Source organism: Cephus cinctus, unplaced genomic scaffold (genome assembly GCF_000341935.2).
Source record: "Cephus cinctus unplaced genomic scaffold, Ccin1 Ccin1_scaffold0401, whole genome shotgun sequence".
Lineage (NCBI taxonomy): Eukaryota > Metazoa > Arthropoda > Insecta > Hymenoptera > Cephidae > Cephus > Cephus cinctus.
Window position 1 is genome coordinate 324,168 of NW_014333085.1, and position 24,184 is coordinate 348,351.

The following is a 24,184-nucleotide window of genomic DNA, read 5'->3' on the forward strand; positions in this document are numbered from 1 at the left end:
AATACTATGAGCACGTGCAAAGTAAGTACTTTGGAATTCCTGGTACGGACCCGCCAAGTAGTACTCGATAAGGAATCACCTAAAGTTTTATTAATTATTAAATCACCATTAAATCATAATTAAATACGGGAAGCAGTAGTAACATAAAAGAGTAGCGAAAACGTTATAGGAAATATTGAAAATATAATTAAAATGATGGGCCAGTGCTAGATCATATAATAGGACAACATGTAGTGACTTATGTATTTGGCCTCAATAATGTGATATCAATACTTTTTGTTAGAGGAATTCACAGCAATCCTGTACTTGGCGTAGTTTTTTACACGTAAGTGTTTTTTGGGGGATTTTACTTATTTTCTTTAATTTCAACACATTTATGTTCAGTTGTTGAGTATGTCTCATCTACAAACGTTTCGTTACCACATCCAGTTTCTTGATAAATAATCATCGTATACACAGATTTATATTCTTTTGCCTGTATGCCATAGCCTACCCACTACTTTAAGCTGCACGTGATTCCTTTATCACAGTTACATCCTTCCTCTACTTTGAAGTACTCTCATCAGTCGGTTTTCGCCTCTATACAGGACGAAAGAAATTCGAGATCTCAAAGTAGAGACATTCTAGCCTTTTGCCTTTACATCTTTAACTTCCTGATAGTTTACTGTGATCTACATATAACGTAGTGCATAATTCAGAGTAAGAATTTCTATTTGAATTCAATTTATCGATACATCGATGCAACATTTACAATGAGTACCGAAATTCTTCTACTGTTACTCCCTGTAGTAGTTTTTGGATATAATTTAGACACAAGTCGTCCCATCCTCTACTCGGATCCATCAGTATCAAATGGAAAAAACTTACAAAATGATTCTGGCCGCGATTACTTCGGCTATACTGTACTTCTGTACCACTCAGCAGGAAAGAATTCATCATGGTAAGATTTGATATTGGCCATGACGCCATTTGTTGGAAGTCCATGAATTTCCTCGGATTTGGAACAATAATTTAATTTTATAAAATAATTTAAATGAAGGTTGATTGTTGGAGCACCTCGTGGCAATTATTCATTAAATCAAAGACAAAAATTGCCAACGGATCCAGGCGTTGCTTATCGTTGTGAATTATTTGGCAAGAAATGTACTCAAGTGACGCCAAGTGATCCTTATGACATTCCAATACAATTACCAAATGTGTCTCCTATCACAATACATAAGGCAGGAAGCTGGTTTGGCGCAGCTCTGAGTATATATGAACCAGATGATATATTAACAGTGAGGATTATTCATTCTTCTAGTTTTATATGTCCATAAGATATATAACTATTCATTATTTTATTTATTAATTTTAGATTTGTGCACCTCGTACGACTATGACAATCAGAACTTCACGTAAAAAACTTCTTACTATACATGGACTATGCTATAATGGCTTGATTACATCAGGAAACATGAAAGCTGACACAGAGAGAGCATTTGATCACGGTATTTTGTAAAATAATAAGTACTGGTCAGAAAAAATTCAGTCTAATTTAAAATATTTCAGATTTTTCTAAGGGAGGCTGGAACGATCCTGTACGTGGATTTTCTATAAAGTATAGCACGGTACAGTTCCCCTCATTACATTTCTTAAACTATCGTATTATAATTGAGTAATATAGTACATGATTGATTTTTATCATAGAACCATAGTGAAAATGCAATTGGCATAGAAGGAATACCAATTAGTAAAGGACATGGTGCTGTGCAATTGATACGTCTAAAAAAGTCACTGACCAAGAAAACTAATGTAATTTATCCCCCAAAAGGTGTTGGAGACAAAGGAGTACTACCATATTTTGGTATGTATTTCTTATTGTATCATATGTCCCACTCCAGATATTGCGCTTAAAGTTATCACGTGCGAAAGTAGAAAGATTACAAATCAAAGGAAATTACAAAAAATGCATACAGTATATAAATAACGTATGTGAATAATTATAAATTACAATTCATATAAATGCAGGCTATTGCGTGACGTCTGGTTACTTCTTCAAGAAGAATGAACTATTGTTCGCCACTTCAGCACCCGGATTGCGGTACACAGGAGCAATAGCGATAATCAATCCAACAAATCCTGCCCTCGTTCCAAGTATCATAGGAAACGTAATTGGCCAATATTTTGGAGCAAGTCTAGCTGCAGGTGACTTGAATAACGATGGCCTGGATGATCTTATAGTCGGAGCTCCTCATTGGGGACAGGATAATGGCAAAGTGTACATTTATCTTGGTAGTGAAACAGTGAGTTATTATATTATTAAATGGCTTCTCCTTTACAGATAAAAGATTATTTATATTTCTCTGATAAATTATAGGGCGAATTTGTAGCAGGTGCAACCTTATCAGGTAACGTAGAAGGGGGTCAATTCGGTTACGCACTAGTCTCTGGCGATTTAGACGGTGATGGATTCGATGGTAATTTTCAGAAGATTATTCTTAAAAATTAAATATTTCTTTTTAATAATAGGACATGTATTCATTCATTGTATTCTTTTGGACAGACCTTATCGTAGGCGCTCCGTGGGAAGATTCTGGCGTTGTATATGTATTTAATGGACGCATTGCTATAGAGGAGGGTACTCTTCTCCGATCATCACAGAGAATATCTGGCAGTGATATTTTTTATGGTCTTCAAGGATTCGGTTACACCTTTTCGAAGCCAATCGATATTGATGGCAATGGGTTAAGAAATTATTTCCATTGTTGACCAGTAATAGAATCAAGTGATCTTGGTACCAAGTTATGCTTTATCATTCACAGATATCCGGAAGTTGCAATTGGCGCATACAAATCTGGCCACGTCGTTGTACTAAGAGGCAAACCTGTCGTCAGGACGATAGTTACAAGTAAAATATATCCAAGTTCGCTGAATAGAAATTCTACGAGTTTTCAACTTGAAACCTGTATTGATCAGTTGAGCAAGAAGATTCATCGCGTACAAAGTACAGTTCACTTACACGTTTCACTTCAGATCAGTAGAACATGTTGAAAGACGAATGAATGATTTATTACAGAATACAAAATCGAAGCGAGGATCGACGAAGATCTTAAAAGGATCAAAGAGAGTGAACTGAAGAGTTTGCAATATCTGGAATTATCTAAAGGATCCTGCACAAATTATTCTTTCAGTGTGGCAGTAAGTAAATTTATTCAAATGTCAATCCAGCTTTTAATAATCAACTGTTTAAATCATTCTGATAATTTATTTTTTGTTACAGAACGACATCAGTAACTTTCTAGATCCCATAAATATATTCATCCGATATCAAATTGCAGAAAATGTAGAGAAAACTGTTATTATCATAGGCGACAAAGGGGATCAAGGTATTCTCAGAAATCTTGCATCATATATTTCCTCGTTATTAATTCCATAATTAGTTTGTAATTTATTTCCATAAGATGATACATTCTGTCATTCGTGTGCTATGGAAAGTAGTGAGAGTCTACTCAAATGGATTCAGCTGACACTACCGTTTGATATTGGCTGCGGAGATGACAAAGTTTGTCACTCAACCATAACTGCGAATGCAATATTTCTCGGAGTTCAGTAAGTCTTGAAAGATTTGATAATCCTAAAAAATATCAAAGCACGAACAACCTCGCATAATTTCTCAGGGATAATGATACATGGGTCATCGGATCGGACGACATAAGTTTGGAGATCAAATTAAATAATCACGGCGAGATCGCATATCTCACAACGGTTGTATTTTCTTTTCCGGATGGAGTGACATTACGTAGTATATTGCCATCATGCCAAGAAGGTACTAGTAATAACAGCTTGACAGTAACTTGTGATGTAGGAAATCTTGCTGATGCAATGAATGTAAGTTGAACATTTTAGTATTAGCATAATAGTAAAGGAAAGCATGCTATTGGCTTTATTAAAATCCACAGAAAAGCGTCCTGCTGGATTTGGATATGAAAGCCCTGCATGAAAGCTCGTGGCACAATAAAACCTTAAACTTTACTATGACCATTCGAACGCGCAGTATCAATAAAGGAATTAGTCAAATTACAATGCCTTTACGTCTAGTAACCAAAGCTGCACTGACAATAACTGGGTACATTAATTTTTACTATACCAGGACTTTACTTTTAAAAGGAAAATTAACTAACATCTGTGTCTTTCAGGAAAGCTAACGAGGAAAGTTATTACTTTTCTAGAAAAAATGAGAATACTCTGAATATAACATTTCAACATACATATCAGATTATTAAGTTAGGTGCAACGCCCATTTCTGATTCGGAACTTACAGTCGACATGCCAATAGCTACAGGGAATTATAGTTATTTTTTATCTGTATATGAACCTCAGGTGAATGAAATTTATGTTTAGTTTCTTAACTAAATGTCCTATCACTCGTATGCACTTGGATATAATATTTTTACTGACTGTTCTTTATTATTTAATTTTCAGTTGTACATTTCTGGTAGTCGTTACGAATGTTCTTCTCAGGGCATCGTGTGGTTTAGACCGGACACATTAGATACCACGCTGGAGGATGATAACACCGACGTGCTACAATCAATTAACGTTTATCAGAGAGGAAAACGAAATAGTCAAAACTCAAGTAATCCGGTACACCTGGAAGTTAATACAACATTGATGAATCAAACGGATCTATCAAAGGAGGAGAAAGGCGAAATAATTTATCTTAATTGTTCTACCCATGGCGTCCAATGCGAAAGGATAAAGTGTAATTTAGCTGCGTTAAAAGAAACAAAGGATATTGGCAAACTGTATATCAAAATGGTTCTACATTTTTCAACATTTAATGGTAAATTATTTACCTCTTTATTAATAAAAAATATTAACACGAGACATTTATTTTGTCATTTTTTCTACAGCAACTTCGCCACACGTTGAGAGAATAATTCGGCTGAGTTTAAATGCCAATGTCACAGTAATAAGACCATCGATATCATTACCAATTGCTGGAACTATGTAAGTCTATTGATTGCATTGATGATGATGAATAATTATACATATTACAATTTTCTACAGATCGATGATCAATGTAACAACAGCATTTTATGGTACCGCAACAAAAATCAAAGTTTCCTTTTGGATTCTAGTTGGATCCCTATTTTTAGGACTGTTATTACTGTGCATAATTGTGGGAATTTTGAGTTGGGTGAGCAGAATTATTGAAAGGTCATATTTATCCGAATGTGCGTATTTATTCAATAAAACTAATATTCATTTTTTTATGCAGCTGGGTTTCTTTAAGAGACAGACAAAGGAGGATCTTCAGGCACTCAAGGCGAATATTCTAGTAAGATTAAATTATAATGTTAGTCACAAAAAATTACGAGTTCAATCACTAATATATTATTAATTGCAGAATATGGAATCCATAAGTAGCGAGTGATGCACAAAATGCGTTTCAAACAGAAAAGATAGCGCAATGTTTTTCTATGTCATATCGCTAATTCCGTGCAAATGTATTAAATCTTTTCACTCCCAGAATTATATGAGTGACTCACATAGTGTGTAAAGCACAGTGCATAAACGTTAATTGTCCCAGTTTACATATGCGAAAGATGGTGCAGTACTTTATCTACTCAAATTTATTTTGAAATGTCTTTTGACAATGTAGACATGAAAAATTAATGGATGATGAATATCTTGAGACACAGAATAAATAAAAATACATTAAAGTACGGATTTTTCTTTCTATTCCAAAATCGTATGTATTTCGTCCCTCATTATTTTATTTTTTTTATAGTTTACAATCCACAATCAAGTTGCCTTCCATTGAAATGTTACTTAACTTTTTTTCTATCTTCCTTTATATATATTTACATAATATATAACGTCACTTATCATTTATACAATCAAATGTGCTCAATGTATGTACGCAAATACAAGAATATTTACATGGTCGCTTAGATGCGCGTACAATTTTTTTTTGTTTCATGATCAACAAATCACGGTACAGCTATTGTCGCGACCGAAATTCGAATGAATGCATGGAATTAAGTTCTTTCATTTAGTTTATTCACATCACTTAAAAATAGTCTTCATGCATGCATTTGATTCCAGCATTACCGTAATTTGTTTCACAATCGCACAATGTTCGTATTTCTAAATCATTCAATCACGCATTCATCTTAGACGTAGGTTTGAGTCACATTAAAACAGGAAAAAAGACATAAATGTAAACGAGTGTTAAATGAAAAAAAAAATCGATTATCAGATATACCTAGCCCTATCAGCGTAATAGACCTTATCTCATACGCGTTACACGAGCACAAATTATTCGGCCTCCCTTTTGACATTGATAATTATATCGATTCTCCGTTAATTCACCCGGACTCAAATCCCGCGAACTGAAGAGACGGAGTTTAATTCGTCTTTTTATCTTTGCCAAATTATCCTTTCACCTTCCCACTCTGCTGCAGTGCCGTGCAGCATACGACAATCAGGACTCTGCATCTATGCAAATGTTCAGCTGTACATATGCTCTAGGGGGTTGTTTATACAACACAACTCCATTTCGTAAGACAGTCAGAGCTGGTGCACTTCTGCTCTCCATGAAAATACAGGTAGACGATTAATTTCCAACATTACTGGATCTTCGCCATCTAATGCGGCAACCGTCTCCTAGGAATCACCATCCAGTAATAGTCATTGATGATTCCTTCGTTCTCGATAGACTGCTCCAATCCCGATTCAAGGTTTTTATCCCAAGAAATGGGAGTGCGAAAACACAAGACACTCAAGTCTCTCGCATCTATCGTCAACAGTCAGTAATAATAACTTGATGCAGCGGAGTACATAATTCTTTTAAAGTTCCAAATTCTCTAGTGAGCCGCTGCGCAGACGCTGATCGGGGTCTCTCTTGTTGAAGATCATTCCTGATGACGAGGCATCTAATTCGATTCGATGACAACGATGAGGTCGATAAGCCACGATGATTCTTGTCGATAAATTCTTGGTTCTTCATAAAAAAAAATGTTTTTCTTGTCGCGATGCTCTTTAATATTTCTAAGTTTATCGAGCCAATAATTTGTGATCCCATAACGCGCATGATTTTTCACAATCGCTATACTGTATTAAAATATAGAGTGATCATGCTACAAGGTTGTACTTAAAGTTCTTTCATATCCTTAGGATTTTTTCCATTCACAATTATATGCTGTTAAGCCTAAGCTAATCTTTATCGATACTTTATAAAAAGATATGGTTTTTTCTTTCTCAAGTGCGAGCCTTGTGCTGTTCTCTCTTTAGACTTAATTTTACATCACAATGCAATGTCCAAAGGCCATATTATGATTTCACTTTGAGAAGTCATCAAACGCCATAAACTCAACTAGAAACTATCGTAACATTTGAAGAATTGTCCATTCGAAGTCTTCTAAGCATATTTCAGAATTATACATAAGAATAGGAAAATATAAATTTTTAACTGTAATGGAAAATAATAATTCCTCAATGTATTTTTTGTGTGAACATTTTCAGTAGTTATACCTATTACGTTATATTATACTAGATCTTGTATATCTCAAACGCAAAGACTTTTTCCAACAGTAGTATGATGATAGCATTTCCATTAATGAAGTTCTGACACTATTAAATGAATGACAAAACCTACTTAGAAAATGGAAGCATCTTTTCTTTCTTCAAATACAATGCACGTCATTTTAGGAAACATTTTTAACAGTTAATGATGGTACAATCGAATTTTTTATGGTAAACGTCTTCGCATGTAGAACCACTACGAAAACTAGATTTTATATTAACAGAAGGATAAAACATGCTCGTGTAATTTTTTTTATATTTGAAAATTTATAAAATTCGAAACGTATTTCGAAATTATTGTGAGCTACTGACAGCAGTATTATATTGAGCGTCTCAAAGTTCACCACACGGCACAGCACTATTCTAACATTGTGAGAAAAGAAAATCTAACAAAGACTAATAACGTGATATACTAATAATGTTAAATAAGTTACGTTTTGTTAATTTTAGTCTATTATAATTATTCCGCTTCAATTATACTAAGATTATATCATTTATAGAACGACACGTTAATCGCTGATCCAATTTCCCTAGATTTTATCATGAATAAGGATAACATAAATTTATGTTAATTTGACTTCTACCGAAAAAAAATATTTGTTATTAGCTGCTGACCTCTATCAATAGTGAACATCATATTTACATTCAATGGCTTCAAAATGGTAAAAAAAGAAACATGTAACGATATTTTAAGATGAAACATATCATCTTCAAAAATATTGAATGATTATATATTAATGCCGAACGATGAGAAATTTTGAAGAAAATAAAAGACGAATTAAGGTTAACGAAATTTGTTATAAAAAGAGCCGGGCACGAGATTGCACAAATGAAAATATCTAAATCTTGAACGACCATAACTAGTTTTTCACGCGAACATGAAATAACTTACCTTTATAGCAAAGTCTAATGTTATGCTTATCAGCACAACAGACATTGTGTTTAATATTTAATTCGAGTCAAATAAATTGGATGGCGAAAATCGCGTTTCTATAAAGTTTATAAGCAATATGAATGTTACCTCTTTCACTTTAAATTATAAACGGAAATAATGAAAATGAATCGCTATGTTCGCCGTCCAACCATGAATTCAACATATGATGTAATAAAAAGAAAAAAAATAAATAAAAAAATAACGAAGAAAATATTGAGCACGCAGTCGTGTGAACAAACATGAACGTGGCCATGGAACTTTACAGACATTTTTCTAAATGCGTTGATCTATTTTTCAAACGCCGCAGGTGGAATTTGACCGAGCTTATAAAACTCGTGAAACGTTGACAGTGCTTTGTCAAAGTTCCATTGGACTTCCTCCAAACATTTCAAGCTCCATTCTAAGTTCATGTTTGTTTGTTGACTGAGTGTCATTGTCATTTGCTCTTTCATGACTTGGGACAATACCGGTACTGTTGAACTCGATGCCGATGAAGATGCTGACCCAGATGCAACTGACCCTGACACGTCCACCGACTGTTCTAAGAAAGCTTTCCTCTCTTGCATTTCCGATGGTTGACTAATATGCAATTGTTCATTACGAATGCAGTATCCGCTTCCTTCAGGCACAATTACGAAGGTTCGGTTGAAGTACCGAATAAATTCCTCCTTACTGTCCAACTCTTTAAACAATCCTGTCACGGTGATCAACATCATTGTTTCCTGAAGAAAAATATTGTTGTGGTATTAGATTTAGGTTGTCTAAATAATGTCTTCTTCATTTATAATTTCTTATTCCACTTACCGTCACCAGACTGATGTCCATCGTGAAACTATTGAGATCATGCTTAGTTCGTGGCAATTGAGAAATGAAGGACACCACTGGCAGTCTTCCTTGTTTCAATAATTTTCGTCTTTTATTGGTGTCATTTAACCTACGTAGGTTTCTGTTTTCAGTCAGATAGTTATTTAGTCTGAAAATTCAAATAAGTCTTAAATTTATAGAAAGAGTAACTAAAAATATTTCATGTTACGTGTTGTGTTTAACCTACTTATTTGCATTGTTAGCGCAAGAGATTGTCATACTGAAGCACGCATGCTCATGATACGCGTCCAGCAATGGTTGACGATTTTCACTGTCAAATATGAGGAAGAATTGTTGCATAAATTGCCCACCGATCTCTTGAGCTTTGGCGTTTGCAACAAACATTCGTTGACTCGGTGGTAATTTAACTCCTTCATCCGCAACATCAAAGACGATTGGTCGTGGCAATTCATTTCCGTCCTTAGGAATAAATTTTTCATGAAAATAAGAAGGTAAACAAGCATTTTGTTTATGGTAATGAACATGTTAAAACTTACCAGTTTTAGAAGTTTCGGAAATCTTTTTCGCACGTCACTGTCGCCAAGAAAGAAAAGCCAGAAGCCCGGAAGCTCCGAGTTAGTTGTAACGAAAGCATTCATTATCATAGAATACATTAAAATTTTATGCACATAAAGATATCGAATTACTATCTTTATCCATGTAACTTACACTGTTTCTATTATTGACTAACAATTCAAAAAATGATTAAACCATACATTACCTAACGTAGTCATCGTGTCGTGATTTGTACTTGAAGCAGACTGGATTACCTGCTAATCTGAACTCTTCCAATTTCAAGTCCTTGATCACGTCTAATTGATTCATCTCTCTTATCTGAAAATATTACTTTGTTCTCTCAACTACACTGTTCATAGTGAGATTCTGGCAGTCGATTCAACATTTTTCGAAATATTATACTTACTTTGTTGTCCCCTATATAAAGAATTTTTAGACAAGAGAATTTCTTATGCAAGACATTAAGCCTTTCAATGATGTTCAGTTTGTTCCCATCTAAATTTAATGCCTCCAAATCAGGGACGTATTCGGAAACGATATCTAGTACAGCCATTAATATGGGAGCACGGAATAACGCGCAAAAATAGTCTGCCACAAGATCTAGAACAAATACAACAATATGAAATACAAGGTAAGTAAATTATTGCATGAAATGTTATTTGAATTATATCCAAATTTACCTGAGTCTTGATGAAATTTTGACAAATCTAAGGCTTTTGTTTCTGGTATGTATCGTTTAACCAATGCCAGCTTTAATCGTGCCTTCAGGGATTCATCAACATCACACTGTGGATATCCTGGCTTTACTCTAACATGCAGTTTAAAGCCATCGCTTGTGGTTACTCTTCTATCACAGTTTAACAACTTGTTAGCTATTTTAAAGTCCTCAATATAAAAAACAGCATCGTTTCCCACAACTTTGTACTAAAAAAACAAAAGTGGAGTCTGAATCACATTGATTGCAGAGACTATCTGTTCACTAGAGTTGACTGAGAGTTGAGATAAATTTAACTTATACCTGTAGTTCACTAATATATAAATGAGCGATTCCATCAGACTTCAGCCACTCGTATTTTATTTGCTGTGCTACGTGAATTTGGTCATTTTTATTTTGAACATAGATATCCCGAAGACGGTGCATCGTATGAAAAAATTATAAAAAATGAAAGTTTTGTGTTTTCTTTTAGTATGTACAATAGAAAAATAAAAAAAATTTTTTTTTTAATAATCTAGGCCTGTTTTCAAAAAAAGAAATACACAAAATTATTTTTCTTGCCCAAAGCCCCACCGATATCGGTTACGACATTTTTTTAATATTCTGTAGACAGAATATGAACTTTGTCAAAATTACAAATTGAAACATCCGGCCGTTTTTTAAACACAAATTTTTTTAATTTAATTACGAAATTTTTCTATTGTAGATACTACAAAAATACAAAATTTTCATTTTTTGTAATTTTTTAATACGATGCACCGTCTCCGGGATATCTGTGTTCAAAATAAAAACGACCAAATCCACGCAGCACAGCAAATAAAGTATGAGTGGCTTAAGTCTGATGGAATCGCTCAAATGTATAACTTACGTATATCATCTCCCAGCTTAACTCCAATGGAAACAGCCATGAATAAAGATTAACTTCTTAAAAATATTACTAACCATTATAGGCACGAAGGTATCTGGTGCCATCAGACCATGTAAACTTGTCAATACAAATTTTTTGTCATATTTCTGGCCATATGGTATCTGAAACACACCTCATGAAATGACTTACGAAGAAAGCTTATCCTTTAATACTTACAAGAACTTTGTACCAATTGGCCTCTACAAGACCCATAGGTCTTGATCTCTGAAGCATTCCACCTCTTAATCCTCTTGGAGGTAATGGGCTGTTTCTTCCTTGTGATGTACCTCGACCCCTTCCTCTCATAATTACTTGCCTTCCATTGTTATTATTGTTAGCACCCAGGGCCATTAATATATCATCATCCAAATGATTTTTGATAGCCATTTCCGCATATCTTTGTCTATCTCTAATAGGTCTTGCATGATTTTTAAATGATACCCTCGGCCTTGTACCATCTAAACGGACAGACCTATCATCATGACCTGCCAAGTAACAAAGTACAATTTTATTTTTATTTCTTAAATTTAGTCTATATGTATAGTAACCTGCCTATACCAGTACATTAAATAGAAAATAGTAAATGAAATAGGGAATGATATCTAAATTATAGTGAAAGATTAGACAATTATCAACTGGTGTGGCACGTGCAGCAAATCTAAAGAAAAACGGTATATGCGTCGTAAATTCGATGGATCCTTGTTATCAATAGAAAAATGATTTTTGCATTGCACTTACCAAAGAAATGCTTATCCTCAGCGTTGTCCAACCTACGTCCACCCCAAGAATTCTTACTCGTCTTCTTTGGCATTTTCTCAGGATAACTTAAAATCGCTTGATGATCTCCAAAGCAGTCTAAACAAATCGCGCACGGAACACTATCAACGTTGAGTAGGATACTACTTTCTACTTCGTGTCAGGTTAGACCAACTTGCAATAAACGATGTCCCTTTCACAGCATTCGTCATCACTCAACCTTAAGCTACGTTCACAGTGTTCTCACATTTGCATGTTTTGCAATTTTATGAGGATAAACAGATCTTCTATTAGTTATCCACTTCCAGATATTAACTTATAGATCATCTAATGTTTTTAGGATAATACTTCTACATATTACTAATTGATTTAAGTTCGTCGGCACTTCCATATGACATCATGTATGTATATTATTATGGGTAGGATTTGTAGATTTATGCGCATAGCAGCGGCACAGCGTTCAGAATGATCCACACTGCGCTGAACACTTGTGTTTGCTTGTAACACATCTCTGGTAATACATTTTTTGTTGTAACGTATTTCGTCTGACAGAATGGGTACTTGGTCTTTATATTCATATACGTGAAAAGTATTTATTACTTCAATAAAAAATGGAGGACGATTGCGATACTACGATTAAGGACAAATTTCCGGAGCCACAAAAGAAATTCTGGCTGGTAAGATTTTTTGGTTTTAAGTTTAAAACGAAATGAAAACTTAGTGGGGAATCCTGTTTCATCTTGAAGCAAAAGATATCATTGATGATATGATCTCTACAATGAAAACCCAATGTATATTCGTGATTTAAAATATATGGAGTTTTTGTAGAGATCAAGAAAGCGTCCAAATAGCGATGCGGTCAGCGTCAGTTCAATGGATGTTTCGATTGGGTCAGATGCTGGAAAAAAGAAAAAACGACGACGGATTACCGAGGTGGCCAGCAATTTCTTCTTATCTTCGGTTCCAACAAGCAGCAGAATTGGAAATGTACTTCAAAGATCATTTAGCATTCAAGCGAACTCATCAGATCTGTCATTGGCTGTGGATGAACCAAACTTGAGCACAATTAGGAAAAAGTAACTAACAAATGTTCGTGTAATACATACATACGTATATATGTGCATATCCTATGTATTTTCTTTCACTCCATATTTTAGAATCAGAGGAACTAATGGAAAATTAGTCAATGCTAGAATCCGCAGCTGGGTTGTGGATGTTGCAGATGGAAATAATGGAGTCCATCCAGATATTAGCCTCAGTCGAAGTGGAATAAAAAGACAAGAAGCCATTTATGAATTGTGTTGTGGTGAAGATGTACTCCTACATGATCTTTGTATGCTTAGAGATGTATATTATGAACCATTGCTTTCAACTGGTATCCTTAATACAAATGACATGTCCATACTTTTTGGAGATATATCTCAATTAATAGAGATACATGGTCAGTTGAGAGATGAATTGGTTAAGCTGCGAGATTCAAATGGTGTCACAGATACAGTTGGGCCAATAATACTTAATTGGGTAAGCGATTCAGAGTATCCAATAGATAATAATCTCATAACAGCATATATCTGTTGTAACATGTACAATGTATTCTTAGGTTTCCACTTTAACAGAACCTTACATTGAAAGATGTAGAACTCAAGTATATGCAAGGCATTTACTAGAGATAAAAAAAGCGAGTAGTAAACGCTTTCATGATTTTTTAAAAAAGCGTGTACTCTCTCCGCATTCTGTTGATCTCTGGACATACTTGGACGTACCACGGTCACGTGTTGTTAAATATCCTCTGTTGGTCAACGAGATTTTACGGCACACACCCTCAGCTCACCCGGATCAAGAGACGTTGAAGAAAGCGGCTGCTGTACTTTCCGAATTACTCACGAAAATCGATAAAGCCATGGGAGATGCAGAGTGTGACATAGCGAGAGGGAAAATTAATACAAATTCAGAATACGATCCAATGAAATGTGTAGACGGCGCCACGGAATTAATAACGGAAGGAATGCTTAAAGATGCGCGAGGAACGGTCAGTTCAAAAATATCCCCCATTATCATACTTAAAATTTGTAGCCTTCAAAATACCCTCTTTTTCTTGTTACAGAAGTTTTACTGTTTCCTTTTTGATACGTGCTTCGTTCTTACGCGAGCTACAAGACGTCTCTGCAAAAAATATAATATATCCTACCCCGTAATATCGCGGGATCAAATAAAAATAGAAATAGAGGAAAAAGAACCGGGATTCATCGTAGGTAATCATCATCTAACGACAGAAGATGAACATGCACAGCGGCACTGGGTTGATTCATTCAGTAGAATTAATCGCATTTCAACTGGAATTGTCACGCGTCAGAAAAGCATAGATAATCAGGAAAAGGAAAACAAACCGAAAGCAGAATCACCAATTTCGAAAAATCAGCCCAAGAGAAGATCTCTAAGTAGTCTCTGCGACAGTGGATTTTCAGTTTCTCTTAGGAAGAGTCTTCTTAAACAGAAACGTAGTAGCGTTGGATTCATTTAAGGCCTTCATGGACGATACTTCCGTGCAAGTAGGAAGTAGACTGTGCGTGTTCACTCAGAGAGCAGCGAATATTGTTCCCACTTAGTAGCAAATTTATATATTTTTTTTGCTACAAGATGCTACATGAATTCCTGCTCTCCTAACAAGACATGTCTGTAACACTACATGGATCGGAGTGAGAAACTTTTTGAAGAGGTGTAAAAAACTGAGGATATCTGCAAAATATTAGCTGCTGGATCTTACTTCAAATTTTCGAGATTGAAGTTTTCCAGGCATTGTTGCAAATATCCACATAATTAGATTTTTTTGTACCGCTTCGTATAAAGATTCATGGTTACTTGAGAATGTTCTTGTTAGGGAGTGTTATCTTCACGTACAAGAATTCAAAGACAAGTTTCCAAAAAAAAAAGAGAATTCGGAACTGATTAAAATAGTGTCTAGTGTAAAGGATCTTCTGAACTAAAGTTATGAGTTCCTGAACGATTAAATCTACAAGGTCTGAATGATACAGTTACGTATTCGTAAACGCAATTGTAAATTTTTAAGATTACAACTCCAAACATTTGAAATACAGTATTAAATATTTTTTATAAGAAGACTGTATATGCAGCATAACTATTTTTTACCTAATGTATTGTATGTACTACTGTTTTAAATTCTGTATAACTAAAAGCATTTATTTTGTAGATTTTATATGCCACTTTTTTGTGGTCGCCATTTGTACGAGATCACATTAGAAACTCGATAGTGAGGTAAATATCGTTTTTATGAGGCATGCTCACGCATAATTCATTCACTTCTCATCTCGAATACAATTACGTTTTACCAGGTTTCATGGTATTGCCGTCAGGATATCGTTTCTTGAAAGCCTTTATAAGTTGTGGATCAATTAAATGAACACCATCGACTTGATTACCTAAAGTTATCCAATTTGGTTGAACATTATGTGGACGGCCAAACAATTCGATTTTTCTGGTACCAGGACTCATCCGTTCAATGATTCCATAAATCTCATCCGGCTTGTGACTGGTTGCACGAACTTCCGCTACTATGACATCACTGTCGAGCCCTCTGTTAATACGAGGATTTCCCTTCATGCCTACCAGGCAGTGTTCCTTTCCATGATTCAGCCAATGACCTGTCCTACCAGTTCTAATAATCCTTTGTAACTGGTTTGTCTTTACCCAGATAATCTCATCAACTCTATCGTATCCCCAAAGTTGGAGACATTCCCTGCCAAGTTCCATAGCTCTTCCAGTAACCCAGAGAAACAGAAGTCCTTCATCTTGAAGAGCAGGGATTCCTAATTGCCTCATCTCATCATCCGACATGGTTCCGTATGGTAGTTCCATGTGAATATCCCAAGGTGGATCAGCCATGATAACAGCAAATTTTCCTAAAACTGTCATGTCTAGGTATCGAAGATCACATTGAATCCATTGTGGAGGATAAAGGGTCAGTTCAGCGACTCCTACGCCACTGCTGCCACAATTGTTCGCACTGCCATTTTTACTATCGAGATTTGTTACTTTATTGATTGGACCACCATTAGTATCCTCAGTATCATTTTGTTCCCTTGGTTGGGACATGGGAGCATCAACTTCGTAATGGACATATCTGTAATTAAACATACATTAAGTATATTATAAACTTGTTTTCATATAATGTTAAACAGGATCACATACTTGCATGTATCCATATGAAAACAGGTGTTCAGGAAACTGCAGTCACCAAGAGATTCATCTGTGTGACTTTGGATAATTTTTTTGAAATGCAGTTTCTTACATTTCTCTGCAAACCCGGGTCTGCCGTTGAGCTTAGCACAGTCAACACGAGTTCCATGAGGACAAAATTCCATGACCTGTGCTCCTCCTTGTGAACGAAAACGTTCGGCAAGAGATTTTTCCTTGGAAGTCTGTTTCGAAAGAAGGTCAAGAATTTGTTCACCAACTTTTTTACTTTCCTTTTCTCTGATAGTTGGCATTGTGATTAAAGACATTATATCCTCAGTATTTTTTCTATCCAACTTTGGCTGTTTCTCTGTAGTAGCATTATCATTTGGGTCAGATGCAGAGGTATCTGTGCTACCTGGATTTTCTACATCCTCCGATTGTGATTGGCATGAGGATTGAGCCTCAGACACATTCAATATTGTGTAACCAAATACACCATCTTCTGTCACTTCTCTGATTCTGCAACATTAAAAGTAAAATAGTGACAGTATAAATGTAAAATGAGTATATCAGAAATTTGGAATTTCTGTGTAGCAAGGAAACTCACTAACTTAATTACATCCTGCGCAGCAAGATTCTCCAATATTTTATTAATATCTGAATATGAGACATCTGCACTTAAATTTTTTCGCAACTGATCTGTAAGTTCAGCAGATGTAATAGGTAAATTGGGAGCAGATTCATGCAGAATACAGAGTACGTCCCTTTTGTATTCTCCGTGTTCAGATTTACTAGTTGTCGCAGCAGACTCTGAAAAGCAAAATTAGATTACACTGGTTATAATCTCGGAAATATCTGGTATAGATAAAGTGCGAGTTGGAGGAATGATTATCACCAGCCGTATGAGACTCCATTCCCGAGGATGTGGATGAAGTAGAGGTAAGAGTAAATAATTCATGTCGTTCACGTTTCCTCTTCTGCAGTTTCTCTCTCAAACTATTTCTCTTTATTTTAATTGCTTGTATCTCTTCAAATGCATCTGACATTATTGAACTATTATCAGCAGCATAGACTGGCAAGAACACTATATTCTTGTAAACAAGAACGATAACTTCATATATAAATGGAGTACCAGTTCACTCTATTCATGTGGTTCACTCTAACATTTAAAAAACATGTTTTCCCTAAAACGAGAAACTCAAATTCACATGTCATAAGCGGAATACTTCAGTTCATAATAGAATAGACCTAACAGCTGTGGTCAGCATATGAACAGCTTTAAAAGGTTTAAAAAGCGCAATCGCACATGAACAGGATTACAGCCATTTTTAAAACATACCTTGTGGTGTTTTACAGGAAGACCTATTTTATACAAATTTCAAGTTTATAGTACAGAAGCAAGCATTAAATAAATTACAAGATTATTTAATGAATTTATAAAGAGCGCGACATGATGTTAGATTGTTATACGATATCAATGAAGAAGGGGCTACTACTGGCTGCTACGGCTACTACTGGCTGCATAGCAATGTAAACGGGCTTTAAGGTCTCCCACCAGGAATTTGTTACTCGAAGGAAGGGATTCCAAAGAGATCCGTTAGGAATGGTTTGGGCCAGTGCGCAGCGATATAGTTTAAAAGTTATTGGCGCCCTAGTCTGGCCGCCAAGCCGCTCGTTGGCTCTTGTTGCTTGCGGAGATCAAGTGTGATTATCGAAGAGAAGAGCAAGTAGAGTCAGGGCCAGTTAGGGCGGTGTCGGCGAAGTTAGGAATATCGGTTGATGTTTAGTGGTGTTTAGCTATTATTCGAGACGAGAAGAGAAAAGAATAAGGAGCTAAATAAATTAGATGAACCCATCGATGGTATTTGTAGGTATTTGGAGTACCACTGGTCAGAAAAGGTTGTGTGAAGTTGTGTTTAGTAAAGCTGGCACATTTCCTCAGTGGCGGAGTCAGCCATAAGGAAAGGAAGGAAGGGAAGGTGATTATTAAGGGTGCAGGGATGCGCGACACTCCGTGAGACAGAGAGAGAGCAAGAGATATAGGCTAAGGAAGAACTGTTGCCATTGGCTTGCGAACCTCTTGGCATCAGGAGTGACAGAGACACGGGATAAGATGCCCAACATGGCAGCGAGACCAAAAACAACTTGCGTTCAACAACGAATAATGACGTTATCGAGTTCTTCGAATTAACATAATTCTCTGTTGATACGTTTGAACTATCTATGGCTCATTGCGCAATACACCGTCTACTAGAAAGTCAGACGATGGTTGGAAAACAACAAATCTACGTGATACTACCTCTTCACTTACTACGGCAATTTTAGCCGCGTCTATCTTTCTGTCACCGGTGCGCCGATAACCAGATATCCAGCTAAGCGACTAATTACTTGTCAGGTAAGATTTCATATAGTGACTATTGTATTTTCACTCAGTGTACTTTCGCAACATATGTCGCCTGTCTGGTGCTTCCCTATGACTCTACTTCGATATGCCGTACGGCAAAGTTCTGTGTAGGCAGTTGTATCCAGTTTGCCTTTACACCCACGCCTATTACCACTTTGCTGCTATAGACATACTAATGATTATCATTGTGTCACTCATTAATTCATACCAATGTCAGGTTTACCAGATACCTCCTATGGTATGTCATTAGAGGTGTGCTACATGATGGAAGACTCTAATGAAGTGTTGGTCTGCATTGCAGAATTTATCAAAGGTATTAAACATCTTTGTGCTTCATTTATTTTTCACCTAGAGTAACTCGATTTCTGTTACAGATCGTTTGTATTTTGTGACATTACGTACTACCGTAAAGCCAAGAAGTACACCAAATACTCATTACTTCAGTATTGATGATGAATTGGTTTATGAGAACTTTTACTCTGATTTTGGTCCTCTTAATCTTGCCATGTTGTATCGGTATTGTCAGAAAGTTAATAGAAAGTTAAAAGCAATAACACTCAGTAAAAAGAAAATTGTTCATTACACGACTATAAACCCTCAGTTGAGAGTAAATGCTGCGTTTCTTATCGCCAGCTATGCGGTAAGAGTTCACTAAAAATTTCAGCTATTTTTCATTATAGTGCAATTACCAAATTTGTCACAGGTGTTATATTGCAAACGCACTGCCGAAGAGGTTTATGACTGTTTAACAAGCAGCCCGAACAGTCCTCCATTCGCCATGTTCCGCGATGCTTCGTTGGGGGCACCATGTTATCAGATTTCATTGAAAGATTGTCTCAGTGCAGTATATAAGTGCCATCAACTGGGTTTCTTTAATTTTCGTGATTTTCATCTAGCGGAATACGAGCATTTTGAACGTGTTGAAAACGGTGACCTGAATTGGATAGTACCAGGAAAATTCATAGCATTCTGTGGTCCTCATGCCAAAACTAAGATGGAAAATGGTAAACTCGTGCAGTATCAACTACAAGCCAATGGAAATCCATGTTGATTTCTAATCTTGTTTAACCTTACACGTTATTAAAGCTTTAACTTCATCTTCTGTCTTCTCTTACAGGGTATCCGCTGCTTGCACCAGAGTCGTATTTTGCCTACTTCCGTCGCAATAACGTTTCCACAATAGTGAGACTCAACAAGAAGATCTATGACGCGGCTAGATTTACTGAGGCTGGATTCGATCATAAGGAACTCTTCTTTGTAGATGGATCAACGCCAACTGATTCGATCATGAGGCAATTTTTAAAAATTGCAGAGAATGCAACAGGAGCAGTGGCTGTGCATTGTAAAGCGGGTCTTGGTAGAACAGGTTCCTTGATTGGTTGCTACATCATGAAGCATTATCATTTAACTGCACATGAAACCATTGCCTGGATCAGGATATGTAGGCCTGGTTCGGTGATCGGTCATCAGCAACAGTGGTTAGAGGAGTACGTGATATTTGTACAGATGCATCCTAATGAGAAGTTTGTTTGATTCATTGGGAATGATCAATGTCTTTTAGAAAGGAGACATATCTCCATTCGCTGCTGAAAGAACCACTACGTCCTATAAATGGAAATCCTGTACATCAGCACGGAATTTACTCAATGGCGGACAAGCCAACTGCTGCTTCCTTGGCGTGTCTAAGGAATTCGAAACTGGTGCAAGATAACGTGTCAGGAATAATGCATCGTGTGGATGGTATTAAACTGGATGATCCAACACCAACATCTAGTGCGAGCCCAACCAGGTTCGCCGTCTTGACGCAAGGCGATAAGTTAAATCAGATTAAGGCTAGAAGAAGCGGTCTTCCCTCGAGCCCAGTTTCCATCACTACTCCTACGGGACCTTCGGCAGTTGTTCAGTAAGTCTATTTTTCTTTATACATATCGTCCTATATAATTGTTGTAAAGAAAAAGCTATAATGCAAAATTCATCTCTTTTCGCAGTCCGTACTTAGGTCCTTTGCTGCACTCAAGAAGTCAAAAAGGTGCAATCGGAACATCTGGATCTAAGGAGAAGGACACAGCAAAACGGATCCTGTCCCGATCGACAACAACGACCATTGTAAAAAGGTCCGAGTTTATCCGTACCACTTTTTCTAAACGATCTCTTTCTTCCTGCTCAACTTTGTACTTCCGATAACAGTAGAATCTACTGCTTCCTTAAATGATAATAACGCATGGTGTCTAGACGTAATGGGTCTTACGTGCAAAGCAGAACGATATACTACTTGCTGTAGCATCAAAAAGTCCATCAGAAAGTGACTTCTGTGTTCCTTAACTAAAAGCGTCTGGCTTCGTACGATCTAGCATAAGTAGATTTCGATGGAGCAAAGATCCTCTTATCTTGTTGCAAATTATAGAAACACTTGGCTGGTGAGCAGTAGCTGCGAGCCATCATCCCGTCGCGTTAATTCAAAACCAGCGACACAGATCCATAACAACAACAACAACAACAACACCGCCCCCGTCGCAACAATTTCCATGTCAAAACCCGTGACGAGGGCCAGCGTGCGAGCCTCCTGCGTGGCAGAGGCACGCGCCACGATCTCGTCGACGAATCACTCTGTTCAACAGTCGCAACCAAGCATGAACATGATCCTCAGGTCGGCAGATCGTGTTACCCGCTACCATTCTCTCAGGCAGTAAGTCTTCTTTAAGATAAATTTTGCACAGCTCACTCGTGTCCCTTTTGAAACATTCGTTTCCACATCGTTACGTTCATCATTCCACGATTCTCATAGCGAGTTGGTACTTTGGTTTTTTTTTTTCATTGTCGTCGTTGTTGTACCGTTCATACCCCCACTGGCTCTAACTCTGTTTTGTTGTTAACAATTAACCAACACATAGGCTGCGTCTGCATGATCATCGCTTCTTATGATTTGTCATTGAGTTCGCTTGAAAGCTAAGAAAGACAGGCAAATCAACCAACAACCGTAGAAAATACCTTTGAAAATATTCATCAGGGATGAAATACCATTGAATATGGAATTTTCAAGAAACACCTACGGTCTCATTAGTTGGTTATGTTGCGAAGTCGCATGAAATTCAGCTTTTTTCCTTTACTACTCGATATCATAAAAATTTCGTAAAGCGAAACGATCTATTTCGACTTGCTTTATAGAGGACTCACTCTATCATTCACTATGTAACATGTCAGATGCATAAAACCTAAAGCTTACTTTAGCCAAGCATCGAGAGAGTAGCACCAAAGGTGGCTAACGACCCAACCCCGTTCGTTTCTGTGACTTGCAGTGCGCGCACAACAAAAAGTTACAAAACAGCATTTATCAGATGACTAACCGATATTCTCAGTGGCGTTGGGGAGTGGACACCGGTTACGAGTACCGGTACACGAGCATCTCGCCACCGCCGAAGGTCTCATCGCTTAAACCCCATCGTTCAGTAAAATACTTCCTCAAATCATCGACTTCCTCGCTACAAAACTGGTTTTAAAACATGGGTCTTTCAGTCATTCATCCACATAAAAACAATCATAAATTATACTTCGAGCAGACTTTGCGTTTATAACATATAACAGAACGTCCCTTTTGTCGCACTTGCTATTCCTATCTCTGGTCAAGGTAGCTCATACTCATGTGCAAGTATTTTACGACACCCATGTTTTATTTTCTTTCTCTTTTCTCTTTCTTTCTTTTTACCACACTTTGGAATTGCGAGTTTCCCATTGTCTTTGAAATCCATTGAAAATATAGTATCTTTGCTTCGCGATAAGAAAACTGTTCTCGTTCTTCTTTAGGATTTCACTTTTGTTTCAAAACTTTCATTGTGAGGAGGGTATTTCTCTATATTATCTATTGTGCATGTCGTGGGTGTTAATCTCACGGAGTGAGTATGTCTGTTTTTATTTTTGCCGTCCATGCGTCTTCCAACGAATGGACAATACTTAATGATCGTACGGTACTTACCTTCCTTATTCTATTATAGTATAATAATTCCACGAAATGGCTCGTTGTCAATAGCAGCTCATAGTAAAATTTATTGTTAAAAAAAAAAGAAATTGCAGTTCCAAGGTTCTGTTCTTATAATACGTAGTCTTTATGTATATGTATACCAGTGGTTAATGTAATTTACATGGCATTTACATTTCACATCATCAGTGACTCTTAGAAAGAGAAACGTAGTGGTAACCGCGACATCGCTACATAGCAATAGAAAGAAGAGGTAATGTATCGCAAGCACCATAAACAGGGTCACCGTTATAGTATTTAAAAAAAATGTAATTCGAGTTTCCACTTGACAAATCAGAGCCTACATCGGAATAGGTTAGGAGTTTGTTCACGAGAGATTACGGTATTACGTGTGTAATACATTCATTATGTCTGAAAGCGTTCAAAACATATTCAATGAAGATAAATATCTTTACGAAGAGGAAGAGAAAAAAGAGAGAAATAATTAAATAAATATATAAGGAAGCGTATAACAAAATTACTATGCGGCGGTTGCGTCACGATCAGTAATTGTCTTTCAGGTGTCCTTTGAATAATTATGTAAGGATCCAATGAGAGACACACTGTAGAATTAAAGAATCAACCAATGCATAACGATCATCTTGAAGAACTCAGTTTTGTGCCACGCGGAGGAAATGTGAAGATAATATTTTCAAATTTATTATATAATAATAATATTTTTAAATTTATTTTAGAATTATATATAATATATAAACAATCAAATCTTAACAATGAAAATAATTTGTATTTCACAGTCATTGTGATAAATTACCAGGTTTTTTTACCAGGTATCATCTCCTTATGGCTTACAATGCACAAGGAGTCCCTTGAGTCTTGGAACTGATCTTGAATCGTAATTACAATTAATAAACGTATCTAATACCGTATTGACATAACTTTCGATTTCCTCCTTGTGCTACAAGCAAAAAAAGGATTGTCCCATGAGTTTCATGCAACACCGTGAAACTGTGCAATATCACGTATTTCATATTCTCAAGTTGGAAGAATTGTACAAATTTGATTTCTGAAAAGCGATATCGGATGGTTGTCTTCCTGGCGCAGCAGCTACACGTCACGCGTACATACATAATATACGTTATATGATTTTATTATTAAACACCGCTAACCATGAGTTATTTATATTTAATATTTTAGAAAGAGAGAGAGAGAGAGAGAGAGAGAGAGAGAGAGAGAGGAGACACTTTTAAATTATTTTAATCGAGGAGATATTCGGGAAAAACAATGTTTTAGTGTTTTTTTTTTTAATGCTTCAGATTTTATAACATTGAACACAGTTTAGGAGACACTTTTAA

At 36.3% G+C, this 24,184-nt stretch overlaps 5 protein-coding genes across 8 annotated transcripts in view; 3 read left to right on the plus strand and 2 right to left on the minus strand.

Moving 5' to 3' along the window:
- The first annotated feature begins 276 nt into the window (after positions 1-276).
- LOC107267324 (integrin alpha-V) lies at positions 277-5,708 on the plus strand. Its single transcript, XM_015738860.2, has 20 exons — positions 277-940; positions 1,040-1,277; positions 1,355-1,487; positions 1,549-1,607; positions 1,687-1,843; positions 2,008-2,282; positions 2,357-2,456; positions 2,543-2,723; positions 2,802-2,983; positions 3,056-3,177; positions 3,260-3,365; positions 3,441-3,588; positions 3,657-3,867; positions 3,939-4,105; positions 4,176-4,359; positions 4,462-4,822; positions 4,893-4,989; positions 5,050-5,179; positions 5,261-5,320; positions 5,390-5,708. Exons 1-20 carry the CDS (start codon positions 753-755, stop codon positions 5,414-5,416), a joined length of 3,126 nt encoding a protein of 1,041 aa, XP_015594346.1. The 5' UTR covers positions 277-752; the 3' UTR covers positions 5,417-5,708.
- A 14-nt stretch (positions 5,709-5,722) lies between these two features.
- On the minus strand, positions 5,723-12,480 carry LOC107267330 (nuclear RNA export factor 1). Its single transcript, XM_015738885.2, has 10 exons — positions 12,244-12,480; positions 11,683-11,990; positions 11,541-11,627; positions 10,564-10,807; positions 10,290-10,483; positions 10,089-10,201; positions 9,865-9,901; positions 9,555-9,787; positions 9,308-9,476; positions 5,723-9,225 (listed from the first exon to the last, which is right to left on the minus strand). Exons 1-10 carry the CDS (start codon positions 12,314-12,316, stop codon positions 8,791-8,793), a joined length of 1,893 nt encoding a protein of 630 aa, XP_015594371.1. The 5' UTR covers positions 12,317-12,480; the 3' UTR covers positions 5,723-8,790.
- Positions 12,481-12,722: 242 nt separating this feature from the next.
- LOC107267333 (rho guanine nucleotide exchange factor 3) lies at positions 12,723-15,369 on the plus strand. The gene is made up of 5 exons (XM_015738892.2): positions 12,723-12,938; positions 13,090-13,337; positions 13,419-13,782; positions 13,862-14,290; positions 14,366-15,369. Exons 1-5 carry the CDS (start codon positions 12,873-12,875, stop codon positions 14,780-14,782), a joined length of 1,524 nt encoding a protein of 507 aa, XP_015594378.1. The 5' UTR covers positions 12,723-12,872; the 3' UTR covers positions 14,783-15,369.
- On the minus strand, positions 15,352-18,172 carry LOC107267332 (N6-adenosine-methyltransferase subunit METTL3). Of its 3 annotated transcripts, none has more exons than XM_025084726.1 (5): positions 17,795-18,172; positions 17,351-17,546; positions 17,067-17,265; positions 16,468-16,974; positions 15,352-16,399 (listed from the first exon to the last, which is right to left on the minus strand). In XM_025084726.1, exons 2-5 carry the CDS (start codon positions 17,499-17,501, stop codon positions 15,598-15,600), a joined length of 1,659 nt encoding a protein of 552 aa, XP_024940494.1. In that variant the 5' UTR covers positions 17,502-17,546; positions 17,795-18,172; the 3' UTR covers positions 15,352-15,597. The 3 variants fall into 3 exon arrangements, with proteins under 3 accessions (XP_024940494.1, XP_015594377.1, XP_015594376.1); XM_015738891.2 differs by having other exon boundaries at positions 17,351-17,614; positions 17,795-18,171; XM_015738890.2 differs by having other exon boundaries at positions 17,351-17,639; positions 17,795-18,171.
- Positions 18,173-19,052: 880 nt separating this feature from the next.
- LOC107267331 (dual specificity protein phosphatase CDC14C) overlaps positions 19,053-24,184 on the plus strand; it is a 10,185-nt gene continuing 5,053 nt past the window's right edge. Inside the window, exons 1-8 of one of the 2 annotated variants that reach the window (XM_025084725.1) lie at positions 19,054-19,172; positions 19,234-19,499; positions 19,563-19,863; positions 19,977-20,346; positions 20,421-20,762; positions 20,848-20,973; positions 21,264-21,545; positions 22,156-22,917. In XM_025084725.1, coding sequence (XP_024940493.1) covers positions 19,070-19,172; positions 19,234-19,499; positions 19,563-19,863; positions 19,977-20,346; positions 20,421-20,762; positions 20,848-20,973; positions 21,264-21,545; positions 22,156-22,198 — 1,833 coding nt within the window. In that variant the 5' untranslated portion in view covers positions 19,054-19,069 and the 3' untranslated portion in view covers positions 22,199-22,917. Of the gene's footprint in view, positions 19,173-19,233; positions 19,500-19,562; positions 19,864-19,976; positions 20,347-20,420; positions 20,763-20,847; positions 20,974-21,263; positions 21,546-22,155; positions 22,918-24,184 lie in introns of those variants that run through there. The other variant, XM_025084724.1, reaches the window with a different exon arrangement.